Raw genomic sequence first — 19822 nt, 5'->3', positions numbered from 1 at the left:
GGACAGTCTCACTGTCCACAAACTCCCACATATTACAATCCTGACACATTCTGTTGTTGCCTCACCAGTGTTACCCAAATCCCAAGAACAAAAAATGTGTTGATTCCAGGATGGAGCTTGGTCTGTCAGGAAAGCATGTTGGGAATCGAGCGTCCTGCTGGTAGGTACAGCTCGGTGCCGGAAGTGCGATCTGGCCGATATGTGACTCCAGCCCCACACCAACGTGGTTGACTCTTAACTGCAAGCCTCTCAGTTGTATCAAACCGCTACAACGAATACCTCATGAACTGCAGGGCTTCAAGAAGGCTTTCTCAGGGCAACTAGGGATGGGCATTAAATGCCGGCCTTGCCAGTGATATCCACATCTTGAGAAATCCCACCCACCTCTCGCACCACTATGAATTTGGAGTTTGACAGCTCTGACAGAACAAAGCAAGGACTGATGCACATCTTTATTCAGGATACCCTCTCACTGAGATACCAAAAAGACTAAGAGAAGTGCCTAACTACATCACAAGCTGCAATGTCTCATGACACAGATAAAAGCTTTCATGGACTAATCAGAGAAGAGAGCTTTAGCAGTGTCTTTAACTCTGCTCCACACAAGCGTGCTTTTACTGCACTATTTTCAATATATTTTAAAATAAATCAACTTTTCAGAGTGCTCTGTGGAAATCCTCTGACAATTCAGTTTAAATGTTAGAATCTTCAGGGACCTGCAAAGAAAATTGATGCTTTTTGCAGGATATACGTTTGTCTAAATGTGTTTGCAGTACTCTGAACTTCAATAAAAGGTTAAGAGAAATCTAAGTGTGTTTGATGTAATGGATTTTAATTACTTATTTCCTTGACAGCCACTTACCTTTGAACGAGCCTGCCCCAGTGAAGAAAGTAGCCTGGCAATTCCTTCAAAACCTCAGATCAACAAGCTGGAGGAACATATTCATAGTGCATGCCAACACAGGTATCACTTTTGAAACTTGCACCTATATTTAGGAGAGGTAATATGATGCTGTGATTTGGGACGCCAAAGATATGAACGAGCCATCTCAGTCATTGCCCTATCCACCTAACTGAAAGATATATGGTTTAAAAGAGCAACAAAAACTTGGAAAATAATTTTCCAAGTTTGCACAGCTGGCATGGATCTTCACCCACTGGCAATGCCCATCAGGGAGCTGTGGGTACTTCCTACATCCCGATAATGCATTGCCAAAGAGCAAGGCTTCCATCACACAGCACGCTTCAGAAAATCATCTTCCGTGTGTTTTCCATATTTCATGCAAATGGTGTCCTGCTTTCTAAAGCAAAATAATAAGTCAAGTGAAGCTTCAGTTATTCCCATTTTCAGAAGACGTAACTACCCATCTATTGGCCCAGTAATTCCGTTCCAAACGCGTGAGTACGGTTGGGGTACTCACGCGTCTGGCCGGAGGAAATGCCGGTTTTCAGCATGCACAGCGCATGCGGGGAAAACCGGCATTTCCTGTCCTCTGAACGAAGGGGTTCAGAGGCACAGCGCGTGCGACTGCACAGGCAGTGCATGCGCAGTAAAATTCGCTGGTTTCATTCATGCTTTCAGTGAGGTTAAGTCCTTACAACTTACACATGAAAAAAGCATGCGTACAGTTGCTCCAGAGGCTGCGGAGGAAGATATATTTTATCGTGGAGCTTCTGAAAGGCAATATTTTTGTTTGGGAAAGGGAGGAAAGTTATTTTAAGAAATGCTGAGGTAAGTTTTAAAGTTTAATTTTTTTTTTAACGGGTTTTCAGTACTGTAGGTAGAAGGAGCAATTGTGGCTGTGTGAATTGAATTTGCTGTGTTTATTAAATGTGAAAATGACTGTTCTAAAATGAATAATGTAACATTTCCAACATTTTTAAGAAAGAAACTTTTCATCAGTAATATATTCTTTTAAGTAATTATGTATGTATGTCCGTATATATTCCTTTACGTATATGTATGTATGTATATATTCCTTTACTTATGTGTATGAATGTATGTATTTAATTATGATTTTCCAATAAGTTACTTTCTCTGAAATTCATAATTAAATACATACATCATACACATAAGTAAAGGAATATATACATACATACATATACGCAAAGGAATATATACAGACATACATACATAATTACTTAAAAGAATATATTACTGATGAAAAGTTTCTTTCTTAAAAATGTTGGAGTCATTTTCACATTTAATAAACACAGCAAATTCAATTCACATAGCCACAATTGCTCCTTCTACCTACAGTACTGAAAACCCGTTTTAAAAAACAAAAATAAACTTTAAAACTTACCTCAGCATTTCTTAAAATAACTTTCCTCCCTTTCCCAAACAAAAATATTGCCTTTCAGAAGCTCCACGATAAAATATATCTTCCTCCGCAGCCTCTGGAGCAACTGTACTCATGCTTTTTTCATGTGTAAGTTGTAAGGACTTAACCTCACTGAAAGCATGAATGAAACTGGCGAATTTTACTGTGCACGCGCTGTCTGTGCAGTCGCACGCGTTCTGCCTCTGAACCCCTTCGTTCAGAGGACAGGAAATGCCGGTTTTCCCCGCATGCGCTGTGCATGCTGAAAACCGGCATTTCCTCCGGCCAGACGCGTGAGTACCCCGACCGTACTCACGTGTTTGGAACGGAATTACTGGGCCATTGGAAAATCATCTCGGGCTGTGAAATTGATCAGGCGGGTATGATGTATTACCAAGATGATAACGCGTTTCTCCTGCCATAGGCCGGGGTGATTTTCCAGCCAGTCACTTCATTAAAATTACTTTAACAACTCTATCCATTTCTTCCTTGCAAGGACGTCTGTGTAAGCAGGAGGCCTGTGAGCGAGAAAAATGCCCAGGAACTGCTAGTAGCCAACACCTTCACGAGCTAGTGGTGCCTTGTACCTCCCCCTCCCCCCGCAAGGCAAAGAAAGGAGCAGACACAATTTAAAGTGAAGCAGTGAACTTTTATTGAATCATAAAACAGTTTTCAGGGTCAGTTTTGATGTAGATAGTTTATAACTTTAAAATGTTAACTAGCTATTTCCTGCTTTTCAAACATTTGTAAACATGAATAGTTCAGAAAAAAATGTGTTAACATTTTAAAGTGACTTTTTCCTGTTTTCTTAGTGCAATAAAGACATTCAAGGTGGAAACTAGCTATGTTCTAATTTTCAAATAGTTGTTGCAAAAATACTTTGGCTCCAATAAAAGTTGCTAATTTTTTTCAAACTGACTACAGGCTGCACTGATTAAAGGAAAAGGTTACATATCCTTTCAGTCACAAATAAACATTTCAATGAAAACAGCAAACACGACATTTTACATGTCAATAAAATGAAAAATTTAACAATTGCACGATTTGCCCCCTCGCATCTGTGACTGAGGGTCCAAGGAGGTGCATTGCGCAAGAGGTCATCATCGTACGTATCCTCACACTGTTCCCTTTCGGGAACTGTATGAAGTGGTGGAAGGATTTCTGGCCATGTTAACGCTCCTTCCGTGACCATAACCATCTTCATACCAGCCATTAGGGTGGTTAGTCCTATGGCGCGAGGGTTTTACGGGCTCCCACAACCCATCTGAGGGGGGGGGGCCACCCACACCCGCGGACGCAAGTGTCCCGCTGGATGTCCACCCAGAATTTATAGTTGCAGCTCCGACTCCACTTGCCGGGACTGTCTGCAGCGGGGTTCGAAACCCTACCCCTTCTGGCCCAGCGGCGGGGATGCTTACCGCTACGCAAAAGGCCCACTCCGCGCAAAAGGTGACACCCATATGTTTCCTGCGCCTTTTCCCTCCCCGTGACTGGAGCCCTATGCTGCCACTTGAAAGACCAAGCTATCATCTGTCCTTTTTGCGGCGCCTTGGACTTCTCATTACCAATGATGAGCAGGCGCTGCACCTCCACCTCGTTGAGGAGATTGCTGAGGTCATCATCAGTTCAATTGTGAGTTCTTTTAATGCCGTGAATTGTGCTCATTCCAGCCATTTCACGTTGCTAATCAGAGTGGGCCTTTGGCGTAGCGGTAGCATCCCCACCGCTGGGCCAGACGGAGTAGGGTTTCGAACCCCGCTCCAGACAGACCCGGCAAGTGGAGTCGGAGCTCCGGCTCTAAATTCTGTGTTGACATCCAGTGGGATATTTGCGTCCGTGGGTGTGGGTGGCCCCCCCCCCCTTGTATAGGTTGTGGGAGCCCGTAAAACCCTCCCGCCATAGGACTAACCACCCTAATGGCTGGTTCAAAGATGGTTACGGTCACGGAATGAGCGTCAATCACGGCCATAAATCCTTCCACCACTTCATACAGTTCCCCAAAGGGAACAGTGTGAAGACACATACGACGACGACATTGCTAATTAAATAAATGGAATGGAAAAAAATGCTTTCAGGGCTTTTAAAAGTCTTTAAATTGCTTTAATTCTGTTTAAAACTACTTCAGATTCTTCAAAATAATGTAAACGTTTTTAAAAGTTTATAAAAGTTACCAAAAGCTTCATAAAAATACCAAAAACCTATTTAAAATGCTGCTCTGCATGTAAAAATGCTTTGCAGCTTGTGAGAAGCATTGGGGGCGTGTCCTATTAAACTGAGACCTTAAGGGGCGTGTCTCACTTGCACTGCGCGCTCCAGACTTCGCGCTGGCTGCACTCCTGGGCGGCGTGACGTCAGACGCTGCCCGGGAGTCATCATTTTAAACAGGAATTCCAGGCGTCCCTGAAGCTCAACGGCCGGCGCATCGGGTAAGTGCACATCGGGGGCTTGCACGCGCGGCAAGCCCCGATCCTAATTTCTGCCCCATTATATTTAAAAACAGACAGTTTGGGGGATTGGACAGTACAGTGCATTAGGCACTTGCCTTCATCTCTGGATGAAATCCAACTCAGAGAGATGATAGTTTCCCTATGTTGCCTGGAAATGTCCAATGTGCAATACAGCCTCAATCCAGTTCCTAGTGGGAAAGGCTGCATATCACAAAAATGAGGGTGCATTTACTATAACTGGGGTAAGTAGATCTGTTACCACAACTATTACTGGTATAGATAGAGACACACAGTAATACATTTACCAACATTGGGATGGATAGATAAAGGTGGCAGCAAAGTGATATACAGTTGGAAAGGAGTAGCCCTCGGAGTCCTCAACATTGGCTCTGGACCCCATGAAGTCTCATGACATCAGGTCAAACATGGGCAAGGAAACCTCCTGCTGATTACCACCTACCGCCCTCCCTCAGCTGATGAATCAGTACTCCTCCATGTTGAACACCTCTTGAAAGAAACATTGAGGGTAGCAAGGGCACACCAACAGTGGCTTGGTAGCACCACTACTGACTGAGCTGGCTGACTACTGAAGACCACAGTGCCAGACTGGACTTGCAGCAGAACCAACACAAGGGAAAAACCAATTGACCTCTGTTGTGTCTCCTTGTGTTCTTTTTACTATATATATTACAGACATTTTTAGTTCATTTTAGTTAGTGCTTTTACTTAGCTGTATTTATTGCTTTGTTACAGTGCTGCCGCATGGTGCGGAGTGATACAAGATGTCCGACGCTGCACTGTGCACTGCCTGTGCACAGTGTGCCACATAGCAATATAACTACACCATACCAAAGTAGTTCCATACCAAAGTAGTTCCATTTAACGATGTGATACTATAACAAAGTAACATCCCTCTTTCTCAAAAAACTAAAACATGAAATTTAACAATTTAAATGAACAAATATTATATCTAAACTATTATTATCAACTACAAAGAATCGTGAGTTTTTTTTGTTCGTGATATCGCTCAGGTGGTTGGATGTTGTCCCTCCATCTTGTGGATTTGGTGGTGACCATTCCTCTCTGCGGTGTTTTGGTGTGTTCTGCTCTCGTTGTTGTTGTTGTTGTCGCCTTTGGAGTTGGAGTGTGCATGCTCGTGGTTGTTTGATTTGTAGCGCTTGTTTCTGGTGTGGTACTGCTTGTGGTAGCTGGTGTTGTCAATGTTGCTGATGTTGTCTGCTGCTTATCCAGTTCAGGTGAAGGTCTGATGTGGGGTCTGTTCCGTCTGTATTGGTTACCAGGTTCAGTCTCTACGAAGTAGGATCTTGGAGTATCAGCTTTTCCAATGACCTTGGCTGGATTCCAGGTTTTCAACACCGGGGCCTAGAAATTGAGTTTGCGCTGCGCCGGGGCTTAACGCCGGAAATTTAGCGCCGGTGCTAAGTCGCGCTGTGCACACCAAAAATTCAGTAGCGCCGCGCCCAAACGGCTGCCGGCGCTACTGAAGGCTGTTTGCGCCTGAAAACTGGCGCTATGCGCCGCATTGCGGCGCTATTCCGGCGCTGCGGCGCCCGATGCGGTGCGGCAGGCTCGGGAAGTGCAGGCCTCCTCCTTCAGTTAAGGAGGAGCTGCCTGCACCCACCCGCTGGCCGGTTAAATCGCCACAAAAATGAGCCCGGCACCTCGGGGAAGTGCCGGGCTCGCAGCCGAGAAGCATCTGTTCCGCGGGGGGGGGTGGGGGAGTCCGGGGAGGGAGGTGCGGGCAGGCGGCCGGCGGGAAAGCGGCCGGCCGCCGCTCCACCTTTATGCGCCGGCGCAAAGTCGTGCAAGACTCTGTTGCCAGAGTCTTAGTTGCGGCTGCCACGGGCGAGGCGGCCGCAACTGAATTTCGGCGCTGGGGCCCGTCACCACGGCAACCGGGACGCTGCGCACACCGATGACGTCATCGGTGCCGGCGCAGCGCTACTGGTGTAACGCCGATGTTGGGCCCTAGTCAATTTCAAAACCGGCTGTAAGTCCAGCGCAATGCTCTCTAGTGCCGCAAAATGGGCGCTAAGCCCACTCAATTTCTAGGCCCGGATCTTGCACATGCACTGATTGTCCATTCAGCAATTCTGGTAGCGTCTTTGCATGTTTATCGTAATGTTTGCTTCCTACGATTTGTGCTTCTGCCAGCTTTTGTCTGAAGTCCTCCTGGTCCTGGGGAGGATGTATTTTTGCTGGTAGTGTAGTCTTAAACTTCCTCCCATTCAACAATTCCGCAGGTGATTTCATGTCTGCTTTCAGTGGTGTTGATCTGAGTGATAGGAGGGCAAGGTCTTGGTCTTCCCCCATCTCACTACTTTTGATGAGTTCTCTTGACAGTCTGGATCTGTCTTTCGATGAACCCATGTCCCCTTGGGAAATGTGGGGATGAGGTTACTATTTTGAACCCATACTTTTCTGCCAGAGCTCTGAATTCACTCGATGTGAACTGGGTTCCATTGTCACAGATTACCTTTTCCGGGATTCCTTGTTCAGCAAACAAGCTCTTTGCAATCCTGGTGGTAGTTGTGGCTCTCAAGTCTTTCATCCTTCTCACAAAAGGAAACTTGGAATAGTAATCTGCCACTATGAGATACCATTCTTGATTGCACATGAAGAGATCTGCCCCAACAGTGTGCCATGGTCTTGATGGTATTTCACTAGGTATCATCTCCTCTTTCTGTTGTGCATTTCTGTATTTCTGGCATATACCACATGCAGAGACCATCAGTTCAATATTTTTGTACATGCCTATCCAGTATACAGCTGATCTGGCTCTCAGCTTGCATTTCTCCATTCCCATGTGGCCTTCATGTATGAGATGGAAAAGTTGTGTCTGCATCGTCTTTGGCACAATGATCCTCGATCCAGCAAGGAGAATACCGTCTTCTACTGCAATATCGTCTCTAATCGTCCAGTATTGACGAATTGTCGCCTGTACCTGCTGGATTCTCTCTGGCCACCCCTGTATTACTTGTTGTGTGAGTAGTTGCAACTCCTCATCTTTGCTAGTCTCATCTCTGATTTGACTGAGCTTTGTAGGGGTAACATTCACTAGGTGGTGGATTTTTACTGTTAGGCCCTCCACCTCGTGTTTCTCATATGGTGACAATCGAGACAACGCATCTGCTAGCACCATTTCCTTTCCTGACTTATATTTAAGCGTGAAGTCATAGCTTTGGATCCTTAGAAGTAGTCTTTGCAGTCTTGCAGGCGCTTTGCACAGATTCTTCTTATAGATCTGTTCTAGTGGACGATGGTCACTCTCTATTGTAAATCGCCTGCCATATAGGTATGTATGGAATTTCTCGCATCCGTACACTACTGCTAATAGTTCTCTTTCTATGTTGGCATATCTTGTCTCAGCTGATGTCAAGGCCTTTGATGCGAAAGCTATCGGCTTTCCTTCCTGCACCAGAGCTGCCCCTAGTCCTCTGGTAGAAGCGTCTACTAGCAGAGTGACTGGTTTTCTTCTGTCATAATATGACAGACCTGTTTCTTTGTGTAATGTATATACCTTTAAGGGGGGAACTATCTTTTACAGCTCATGTATACTGCAGTACCGGCAGTGACCACACCTGTATATAGCACTGAGTAGTAATCTGTACAGATCAGTTCCAATGTGAGCCACGTTGAGTAAACACCTGTTGTACCGTTCTCCTGCAGTCTGTGTCTTATTTTACATGGACACAACATTGGCAACAAGGCAAGTTCGAACCTACCTGCAAATCTGCATCACCTCCTGGGGATTCGTTCCTGGAGATCAGTGGATTGGAGGTCAAGGCCAGAGACTCGGGCGTCGAACACGGGCAACAGCCCAGTCATCCAGCAGAGACTCAAGAATTGCGGGGGAGGCTGTCGAGAGCCAGGCTTGACTTTCCAGTTGAGGTGGTCCAGCAAAACGGGCTAGCAACAGGTAGTGCGCAGACCCTTCCCGGACAGTGGCGGGCTAGAGTCCGACCGAGCGGCACAGCAAAGGGCCGAGCAGCGTCGACGGGGGAGAGAGAGAGAGGGCAGAGCACACAGGGCGCAGCCGGTGTTCAGGGGCCGAGCAGCGTCGAAGAGAGGGAGAGAGAGACGCACAGAAACCCGTGAGGCGCCGCCATTGCCACGAGGACCACCGAGAGCGGCGTTGGCAGCAGCGCAGGAGAAGCGCGCGAAACATACAGGGTGCCGCCATTGACACAAGAACTGCCGGGAGCGGCGTCGGCAGCAGCGGGGGAGGAAGGAAAGCGCGGGAGACGCCATTTTAAGCCATTGGGAGACGGCATTTGAAACCACACCCAAAATGCCGAAGAGTGGCAGTATCACCGCATTTGACAATGAAGTCGAAGATTGGACTACATATGTCGAACGAATAGAGGTATACTGCAAGGCAAATGAGGTGTCAGATGACAAGAAAGCGTCGGTATTGTTAAATTTAATGGGTGCAAAGACGTATGATTTATTACGAAATCTAGTAACCCCAATGGAGCCAATGGAAAAGAGTTTTGAAGACATAGTAACGATACTACAGGAACATTTAAACCCCACACCGCTGCTGATAGCAGAAAGATTCAAGTTTCACAAACGGAACCAGCATAAGGATGAAAGCAATGCTGATTATTTAACAGAACTGCGCAAACTATCGAAACACTGCCAGTTTGGAGCGGGACTGGCAGATACCTTAAGGGACAAGTTTGTGTGTGGGCTTCAAAGTGAAGGAACCCAGAAATGGCTTTTATCTGAAAAGGACCTTACGCTGGAAAAGGCTTTCAGCATTGCGGTATCATATGAAGCAGCAGCACGGGGCGCTGCAGAGATACAACAGAGACTGCAAGAATATGGCACAAACGAAATGTCATATGGAACAGAGAAGTGCTATCGCTGCGGCAGAACAACACATGATCAGAATGATTGCTGGTTGAAAGACAAAGTGTGCAGACAGTGTGGAAAAGTAAGACACATAGCACGAGTCTGCAGGTCGGGAAAGAAAACCAGCAATAAGAAACCTACCAAAGGAAAGTACCAGAAGGTACATAAGATGACGGAGAATAGTTCAGAAGAACAAAAGAGTGATAACGACTCCGAAAGCAGGGAACTGAGTTGTCTGAAACTACATAATGTGATCACAACGGAGGATCACCGAACCATTTGGGTCACTCTCAAGATAGCAGGAGTCCTGGTAAAGATGGAATTGGACACAGGATCAGCCCTAACAATCATAAACCGACGGGACTATGAGCGGCTATTCTCACACATACCCTTGAGAGACACAAAAATTATTTTGAAGACGTACACGGTGCAAAAAGTCTACCCCAAAGGAAAAATAAGGGTGACCGTTATAAATAACGGTAAGGAAACACCAAAACTAGACCTGTATCTATTGCAAGATGGAGGACCATCATTACTGGGACGTGAATGGATCTGGAAAATACAACTGGATTGGCATTCCATACAGGCACTGACTGTGGCTGACAAAAAGGATGACGACGTCACACCTGGGCGACTGTCAAAGATCCTAACTGACGCAAAAGAAGTGTTCCAACAAGGACTCAGGACACTAAAAGGCATGACAGCGACGATTAAAATAGAAGAAAATGCAAGCGCAAAATTTTTTTAAGGCCAGACCGGTACCTTATGCGATCCGCCCAGCCGTCGAAGCAGAGCTGGAGAGTCTGGAACATTCAGGTTTACTGTCCAAGGTAGACTGGAGTGAGTGGGCGACACCCATCGTCCCTGTGATGAAAAAGTCGTTGAGCAGCACACCTGGGGAACCAAGGAAGGTTCGCATCTGTGGGGACTTTAAGGTAACAGTGAACCCGGTCATTCACACCGTACAATATCCACTTCCGCGGATTGAAGATATTTTCGCCTCGCTATCTGGAGGGAAACGTTTTACTAAGATTGATCTGGCCCAGGCGTATCTGCAAATGGAGGTAGAAGAAATATCAAAAAAATACCTCACAATCAACACCCATAAAGGTCTCTACAAATACAACCGGCTGGTATTCGGGGTAGCATCAGCTCCGGCTATTTGGCAGAGGGCAATGGAACAAGTCCTGCAAGGGATCCCAGGGACCCAGTGTTATTTGGACGACATCCTGGTCATGGGCGAAAATGACAGTAATCACCTTGCCAACCTGGAGCAGGTGCTCACTAGATTGCAGGAATATGGGCACCGAGCTAACTGCCCCAAATGCGAATTTTTTAGAACACAGATCTCGTATTGTGGCGACGTTATCGATAAAGAGGGGTTACATAAGTCCCCAGAGAAGATTGAGGCAGTCGTCAAGGCTCCAGCACTGGAAAATGTGTCACAACTGAGGTCATTCCTCGGGCTGGTAAACTACTACCATAAGTTCTTGCCAAATTTGTCTACAATACTACACCCACTGAACACCCTACTGCAAACTGGGGTGCCATGGAAGTGGAGTGACGAATGTAGACGAGCTTTCCAGAAGAGCAAAACACTAATCACATCGAAAGAGGTATTGGCCCATTACAACCCAGCATTACCAATTCGGTTGGCATGTGATGCGTCACCCTACGGCATTGGAGCGGTGCTGTCGCACAAATTCTCGGACGGCTCAGAGAGGCCAACAGCCTTTGCGTCACGATCACTAACCTCAGCCGAGCGTAACTACACCCAGATTGACAGGGAGGCCCTCAGCCTAGTGTGGGGAGTGAAAAAGTTCAATCACTATCTGCACAGGCAGAAATTCACCTTGCTGACTGATCACCAGCCTCTTGTCTCCATTTTTAATCCGAAGAAGGGCGTTCCGGTGATGACTGCGCAACGACTACAAAGATGGTCACTTTTTCTAGGGGCGCACCACTATGAGATTGAATATAAGGGCACGAAACAGCATGGATATGCTGATGGGCTATCACGCCTGCCACTGCCTACTGCAGAGGATGCACCAGCAGTGGATCCTGTCAAAATATTCCATTCGACTATAGTTGAATATCTACCGGTAACTAACGCTTGTATCGAAAAGGAAACTCGAAATGACCCGACACTGTCTCGGGTATATGATTTGACGGTGAAGGGATGGCCAGCACATGGCGACTCACTGTTGCCAGCACTCTCGACAAGGAGAGAACAGCTGTCAGTGTGCCGGGGGACCTTGATGTGTGGATCCCGAGTGGTAATTCCACCCAAGTTAAGGGACAGAGTGCTCAATGAGTTTCATGAGGGTCATCTGGGAGGGGTAAAAATGAAAAGCCTAGCCAGGGCTTACGTGTGGTGGCCGGAAATCAATAAACAAATCGAGAACCTGACCAAGAGCTGCTCAGGATGCCAGAATGTCCAAAATGCACCACCACAGGCCCCTTTACACCCATGGGAGTGGCCCTCATCTCCATGGCAACGGGTGCATATTGATTTTGCTGGTCCATTCATGGACTCAATGGGCTAGATTTTCAGTTGCTAGCGCCAGCAGTTAGCACCTTAAGAGAAGTGATTTTCGGGCGCTATGCATGTAGCGCCCGTGCGCAGCGCAGTTTGCGCCCCGCCCCAAATTAAGTTGCCCGTTAGCGCCGGCGCAAAGTTTAGCGCCCGCCCGGATGCGCGCGCAGAAAATGACGTCACATCCTCATGCAACGCCCTTTGGCCGCCCCGATTCCAAACTTCAGTCGGACCGCCCCATTGTGCGGCTGGCGGCCGGAGCGTTTGGAAAAAGGAATGCAACACAACCAGCGCGGGCCCCGGGGGGCGCAAATTAAAGGGGACGTGCTCTCCAGTATAAAGGCCAGCCTTTTTTCAGAAAACACTCTTGTGCAACGCATTTCTGGAGACACAACAAGGAGGATAGCTAACTGGTTTCAAGCAGCAAGAGCTCAGGTATTTTTGGACTCAGGCCAGAGCGCTGCAAGTGGCCTTTTGGAAATTTGAGTGTTTGCCAGGATTTGATGGGGGTTGCATGGGGTGCCAACGCGGAGCTGCAGCTCCATGTTCGTAGGGCTCGCAGACGCATTGTGAGAGGGGCAGCCCTGGCTAGAGGCAGAGGGGGCTACAGGCGTCGGCCACGTAGGCCTTACCCAGTCAGGCTATACCGCCAGCAGCGCTCCTACCTAAACATGAGTGCCGCGCGATGTGTTAAAAGGCTCCGATTCCGAAAGGAGGTGATTGCAGAGATCTGCCACCTGCTTCGCCGAGATCTGCGGCCAAAGCTCAGGTGCAGGACGTCTCTGTCGGTGGAAGTGAAGGTGACGGTGGCATTGAACTTCTATGCCACCGGCTCCTTCCAATACGCTGCTGGGGACATAGCAAACATCTCCCAGTACGGCGCGCATCGCTGCATCCGCCAGGTGACCGAAGCACTGTTCAGAAGGAGAAGCCAATTCATCTCCTTCCCCATGGCCCTGGAGAGCCAGCATCAGCGCGCATTGGGATTTTCCAGACTCGGGGAATTCCCCTTGGTGCAGGGCGCTATTGACTGTACGCATGTGGCTTTACAGGCCCCTCTGGAGCATGGCGAGCAGTATCGCAACAGGAAGGGCTACCATTCTCTGAATGTGCAGCTGGTGTGTGACCACAAGCAGCGCATCATGGCAGTCAATGCCAGCTTCCCAGGCAGCAGCCACGATGCCTTTATCCTGCGGCAGAGTACTGTGCATGACATGTTCCAGGCACAGCCTCCCCCAAGAGGATGGCTACTCGGGGACAAAGGCTATCCTTTGTGCACCTGGCTCATGACCCCGCTCCGCGCGCCCAGGACTGCTGCTGAAGAGGCCTACAACGAGAGCCATCAAACCGCCCGCAACATCATCGAGCAAACTATTGGGGTCCTCAAGCAGCGGTTCCGCTGCCTTGATCGCTCCGGAGGAGCTCTCCAGTAATCGCCGGACCGGGTCTCCCAATTTGTGGTGGTTTGCTGCATGCTACACAACCTGGCTATCCGCAGGACTCAGGCACTGCCACCTGACGTTGGACCAGCACCTCAGGAGGAGGAGCAGGAGGAGCATGAGGAGGAGGAGGAGGAGGAGCAGGAGTCCGTTCCCAGGAGGGAGCGACCAGGGCCAAGGGCCGCACGACGCCACCTTATTACACGGTACTTCTAAGCCCCCTGTCAGGGAATGGCCAGGGGCCATGAGGGAAGATGAATGCAGCCGCTCCGCAAGCCCTCAGCCGGCGAAGCCAACAAACACTAAGAAGAACAACCATGGAGACTGCATGAATAAAGATAATTATTTATTACACAAAAATGAAAAGCCCTTCCCACATGAATCCCCAAAAACAATAAACGGGCCCCACAAAAAGCCCAACAAACGACTCACTCCCACAAACTGGGGAGGAGTCACTCCACATTTCTTCAAACCGGGCCTCAACGTCGGCCTAACGCAAAAAATAAGCCCTCCAACAACACAACCATGGGCAAAATAAAGATGGCCACCGCCATATAAAAGGAAAGCTGGCCACACCCTCTACTGAGTGGCCCGCGAGGGCGAGACCTTGCCCAGCCTTTTGCCTCCCCTGCCCGGCCTGCTGCTCCTTCGCAAGCTCTGCCCAGTGGCTGCTGCGAGGCCGGGGGAAGTCGCCTGAGGCTCAGATGCCCTTCCGCCAGATGCCGCTGGGGGGCGGCCTACACGGCGTTTGGGCCTCGAGGGGCCGTCTGCTGAGTGGCGCACCTGAGCCTGGCCACCATCAGCTGCAGCCGCTTGCCCTTGACGCCCCAGTGGGGGAATGGCGGCGACGGATGGCGCAATGTGGGCCAGCTGGCGTCTGGGATGCGCTGGCTGGTGCTGTGGCGCGGCGGCACTCGGCCGGGCCCGCACTGCAGGATCCGCAACAATCAGCCGAGGGGCGGCTTGCTGGGATGGTCCAGCGCGGCGGCTGCCCTGGCGATGCCTGCCTGAGACAGCGCGTGTGGCAGCAGTGAGTGCCCCTGTTGTCCTGGTGTGCGCCCGCATCACATCCGCCAGGGTCTTGACGGCATCAGTCAGCATGCGGCCACTCGCGGCAGTTGCTGCCCCGAACTCGCGCACACTGGTCGCCAGCGACTCGATGGCCTCAGGCATGCGCCCCACCACGCTCATGAGCTCCGTGTGGCGCCGGTCCGAATCCTCAGCCATCTTATCCAGCTTCCGCACCTCCTCCGAGGTGAAGGTGTCCGGACTGGAGTCGCGACTCTCCCGCTGGGGAGGAGGGGGCCGAACTAGGGGACCCTTGCCACGTTGGTGGCGGCGAGTGTGCCGATCAGCAGCACTCCCCTCTGATCCTTGCCCCCTTTGGGGGGAAGGCCGCGGGCCACGCGCACGGCTCCTGGGTGGCTGGACGCCACTGGTCCCAGAAGCTGCATTGCCCTGCGACAGTTCCTCCAGGCACTCGTCCAGTGAGGAGGTGTCAAGCATTTCCTCCTCTCCTGCGGGACGTGACTGTTCCCCCGATGGTCCGGCTTGCTCCTCCTCCTCCTCCTGCTTGGAGGTGCTGTCACTGGCAGCTTCAGGGTCCTGGTCGTCACCAGCTGAAAGCAGGAATGCACAAGAGTAGCTTCAGAGTGAGGAGACGGCGTCAGCAAGGGAGTTAGGACTGGTGGGATTCAGCGCATTGGTGGGACAGTGGCAAAGGAGGTAGCTCGGATGGGCCAGTGCGACGCGAGAGGGCCAAAAGGCGAGGTCCTTACCATTGCCGGGCAGTGGAGGGTCGGCTACTCCGCACGCTGTGGGGACGAGCACACGGGCTCCCATGAGCACACACACGCGCTCCTCCAGCCGAGTGAGCTTCTGCAGCTTGGCGCGGCCACCCCTGGCACGGGCCTGGCGATTAAAGGCTACTTTAGCCTGCAAGAGAAAGGACGGGCTGTAAGTGCGCAGTGTAGCCCTGATGTAATGTGCACTGCCTCCCATGGTGGAATAGCTTGGCCAGAGTGAAGCCCTGATGTAGTGTGCACTGCCTCCCATGGTGGAATAGCTTGGCCAGAGTGAAGCCCTGATGTAGTGTGCACAGCCTCCCATGGTGGAATAGCTTGGCCAGAGTGAAGCCCTGATGTAGTGTGCACTGCCTCCCATGGTGGAATAGCTTGGCCAGAGTGTAGAGTGCCGAATGGCCAATTGATGCTCATGACTGTCCCAATGCTGCTGGCTGAGGGCTGGCCAATAGGACTTTCAGCTCCCTTTGCCCATCATGTCAGGTGTACATGCAAGAATGAGGAGGAGACTGGAAAGGGTACTCACCCTGACAATCCTGGTCAGGTCGTTGTATTTTTTACGACATTGTTTGTGGGTCCTGGGGGCATCGCCGGTGAACGTCACCCTCTGGGCGATCTGCTTCCAGGTTTTGGTGTAGTCGTGGTGGGTTGGATTCCTCCCACTCTCTGGGAACAAGATCTTGCGCCTCACCTCCAAAGCTGTGACCATTATGTCCAGATCACCCTCTGAGAAGCGCAGGGCACGCTGACGGGCCTTCTCTGGCGTTGCCATGACTCCCTGGGGCTGAGCAGCAGTGTTGAGGCCTCTTTGCAAGGCTGCAGTGTGCAGGGCGTGGCAGCAGACCAATTCGTCCCTTCCCCCTTTAAGAGCTGGTCGGCGCCACGGGGTCTGCTGTCAGTCCAAAAATGACCGCACCCGCGCTGCGCCCCACCTGGGCGCTATCCCTCTGGACCGCCGGCTTAGCGCCTAAAGATAGTAGTGGAACGCCTCTTTTAGCGCTCCACCAACCTCTTAGGGCGAAGCCACTGAATTTCCGGCAACGGGGCGCTACTTTGGGGCGGGCGCTAACTTCGGGCGGGCGCTAAGGTTAGCGCCCCAAAACTGCCTATACTGAAAATCTAGCCCAATGTTTTTAATAGCCGTGGATGCGCACTCGAAATGGCCTGAGGTCATCAAAACGTCCTCCACCACCATGGAGAAAACTATTGCAGTCCTACGGACCATTTTTGCCAGGAATGGCTTGCCAGAACAGATTTGCTCCGACAACGGACCACAGTTTGTGTCCGAAGAGTTCCGGAGGTTCTTGAAAAAGAATGGGGTAAGGCATTACACATCCGCCCCGTATCATCCAGCCACAAATGGATTGGCTGAGAGGTTCATACAAACCTTTAAGAAGGCAATAAAGGCTATGTACAATGACAACATTTCGCTGCAGCACAAGGTGGACAATTTCCTGTTCGCCTACCGGAATGCGACACATGCAGTCACCAACCAGGCCCCAGCCATGATGTTCTTTAAACGAAGGTTAAGATCTCACCTGGATTTGCTCAGACCAAACGTACGAAGAGATGTTGAGAGTAAGCAATTCCAGCACATCCATGAGAAGCCAACAAGGAGCTTCAATGTAGGGCAACCAGTCTTGGCCCGTGACTACCGAACAGAAAAATGGCAGCCAGGAACGATATGCACATGGCAGGGCCCACTGATGTACACAGTGGACGTTGGGGAGAGTATTGTGAGACGCCATGCTGACCAGATCCTAGAATCACAGAAACAAGTCAACCCCATGCCTCGCCCATACGTACCTGGTGATGAACCCGACGTACAGGTCGCATCTACCCCAGAAACAGTAGCATCGGAAACTGATGAACCAACCGACGACAGGGGGCCAGAATCACCTCCACACCAAGAGCAAGACACTCGGGAAAGGCGCTATCCAGAAAGGATCAGGAAGCCTCCCCAAAGACTGAATATATAAATAGACTATTTTCAGCTAATGTTGCATGTTAAAAGTGTTATTGTAATTAGTGTGCTGTCTCTCTGTAGCAATTTTTGTTAGTTTTCCAGTTAATTCAGGGGTTTGAGTAATTTGGGTCGATTCCCATTGTGTCCTGCCACCCAGTGGCTATTTGGTACCTAGCAACTGCAGTAAAAGTGCAGTAAAGTGCTGTAAAGCACAGTAAGTGCAGTAAAGTAAACTACAGACCTACAGCTCTGGGAAGTTGTATTGTTCCCATGCCTGAGTCTTGGATATTAATTGTCTGTAAGTACTTGAGAATGTTATAGATGATTAGTGTACACTGTATGTTGCAGAAAATGTTTAGTTTGTAACTTTTCTCTGTAAGCAAACTTAGACAGCTAGCCGTGAAGTGCTCGCTCTCTGTCTAGCTGGTTAACTAGTAGCTGTATTTTGATGCACTATGTACAGGGCTAATTTAAAGAGAATGCCTTCCAGTTTGCTAAATGTATATTCACAGTAAGCTGTGTTTCCACGTGTTTGGTAATTTACATGCCAAATGTACTGTGTTGCTCAGGCGTACCTAAATTTGTGTATGCATATCAGTTATGCGCTTGTATACTAATGTGTGCTTCCATTTCTGTGTTGTATTTCAGTTTTACAATAAGAATCTTACAATAAGACTACACGATAACATCAACAAGTTCCATCCCACCATCAAACTCACCATGGACTACTCCTCAGAATCAGTCTCATTCCTGGACACACGAATCTCCATCAAAGACGGACACCTCAGCACTTCACTCTACCGCAAGCCCACGGACAACCTCACGATGCTTCACTTCTCCAGCTTCCACCCTAACCACGTTAAAGAAGCCATCCCCTATGGACAAGCCCTGCGAATACACAGGATCTGCTCAGACGAGGAGGGACGCGATGGACACCTACAGACACTGAAAGACGCCCTTGTAAGAACGGGATATGACGCTCGACTCGTCGATCGACAGTTCCGACGGGCCACAGCGAAAAATTGCATAGACCTCCTCAGAAGACAAACACGGGACACAACCAACAGAGTACCCTTCGTCGTCCAGTACTTCCCCGGAGCGGAGAAACTACGCCATGTTCTTCGCAGCCTTCAACATCTCATCGATGACGACGAACACCTCGCTAAGGCCATCCCCACGCCTCCACTACTCGCTTTCAAACAGCCGCCTAACCTCAAACAGACCATCGTTCGCAGCAAATTACCCAGCTTTCAGGAGAACAGCGACCACGACACCACACAACCCTGCCACAGCAACCTCTGCAAGACATGCCAGATCATCAACACAGATACCATCATCACACGTGAGGACACCACCCACCAGGTACATGGTACATACTCATGTGACTCGGCCAACGTTGTCTACCTCATACGTTGCAGGAAAGGATGCCCCGGAGCATGGTACATCGGCGAGACCATGCAGACACTGCGACAACGGATGAACGGACACCGCGCAACAATCACCAGGCAGGAGTGTTCCCTCCCAGTCGGGGAACACTTCAGCAGTCAAGGACATTCAGCCTCCGATCTTCGGGTAAGCATTCTCCAAGGTGGCCCTCGAGACACACGGCAACGCAAAATCGTCGAGCAGAAACTGATAGCCAAGTTCCGCACCCATGAGGACGGCCTTAACCGAGATCTTGGGTTCATGTCACGCTACATGTAACCCCACCTGATGCAGGGTCATCCAGACTCGAGTCGACATTGGCTTGTTCTCTCTACACAGATGCGGCCGGACCTGCTGTGATTTCCAGCCAAAAAAAAAATGTTTTTTGTCTGTTTTTTTGTTTTTCATACAGACCCCAGCATCTGCAATATTTGACCCCTTGTGACCCCACCTCATTGTTCTTTGATGTAATGTTTCCCTGACTGACCTGTTTGGACACCATTCACACCTTTGACTGCTGTGATTATCTCTCTGCCGAGGTGTGATAAATGGCAGTTGGAAAGGTTACCTGTAAACATCTGACATGATTCTCTGACTATATAAGCTGTGTCTTTATGCATTTCTCCACTTCACCTGAAGAAGGAGCAGCGCTCCGAAAGCTTGTGATTTCAAATAAAGCTGTTGGACTATAACCTGGTGTTGTGTGATTTCTTACATTTGTCCACCCCAGTCCAACTCCGGCATCTCCACACCATGGCCTAGAAATTCACTGGCCTTAGCGCCGCTTTTGAGGCGCTAGAGGGCCTAGCGCCGAAGTTATGGCCAGTTTAGAAATTGACAGGGGCCCTAAATCAGCGTTAGGCCGGTAGCGCTGCGCCGGCACCGATGACGTCATCGGTGTGTGCAGCGTCCCGGTTGCCATGGTAACCCGCCCGAACTCGGAAATTGAGTTGTGGCCGCCTCGCCCGTGGCAGCCGCAAGCAACGTTCTGGCAGAGGTGCCTTA

At 49.7% G+C, this 19822-nt stretch overlaps 1 protein-coding gene across 1 annotated transcript; it reads left to right on the top strand.

The window, feature by feature from the left end:
- Window positions 1-858: 858 nt before the first annotated feature.
- LOC147124965 (uncharacterized) lies at window positions 859-19502 on the top strand. The gene is made up of 2 exons (XM_086007075.1): window positions 859-964; window positions 18041-19502. The coding sequence occupies exons 1-2, from the start codon at window positions 953-955 to the stop codon at window positions 19094-19096; spliced, it is 1068 nt and encodes a 355-aa protein (XP_085863201.1). The 5' UTR covers window positions 859-952; the 3' UTR covers window positions 19097-19502.
- Window positions 19503-19822: the final 320 nt, after the last annotated feature.

Source organism: Somniosus microcephalus, chromosome 1 (genome assembly GCF_052327205.1).
Source record: "Somniosus microcephalus isolate GS21.2 chromosome 1, FLI_Smic_1.0, whole genome shotgun sequence".
Taxonomy (NCBI): domain Eukaryota; kingdom Metazoa; phylum Chordata; class Chondrichthyes; order Squaliformes; family Somniosidae; genus Somniosus; species Somniosus microcephalus.
The sequence above is the reverse complement of the archived record's forward strand: the minus strand, read 5'-3'. Positions and strand labels throughout refer to the sequence as shown.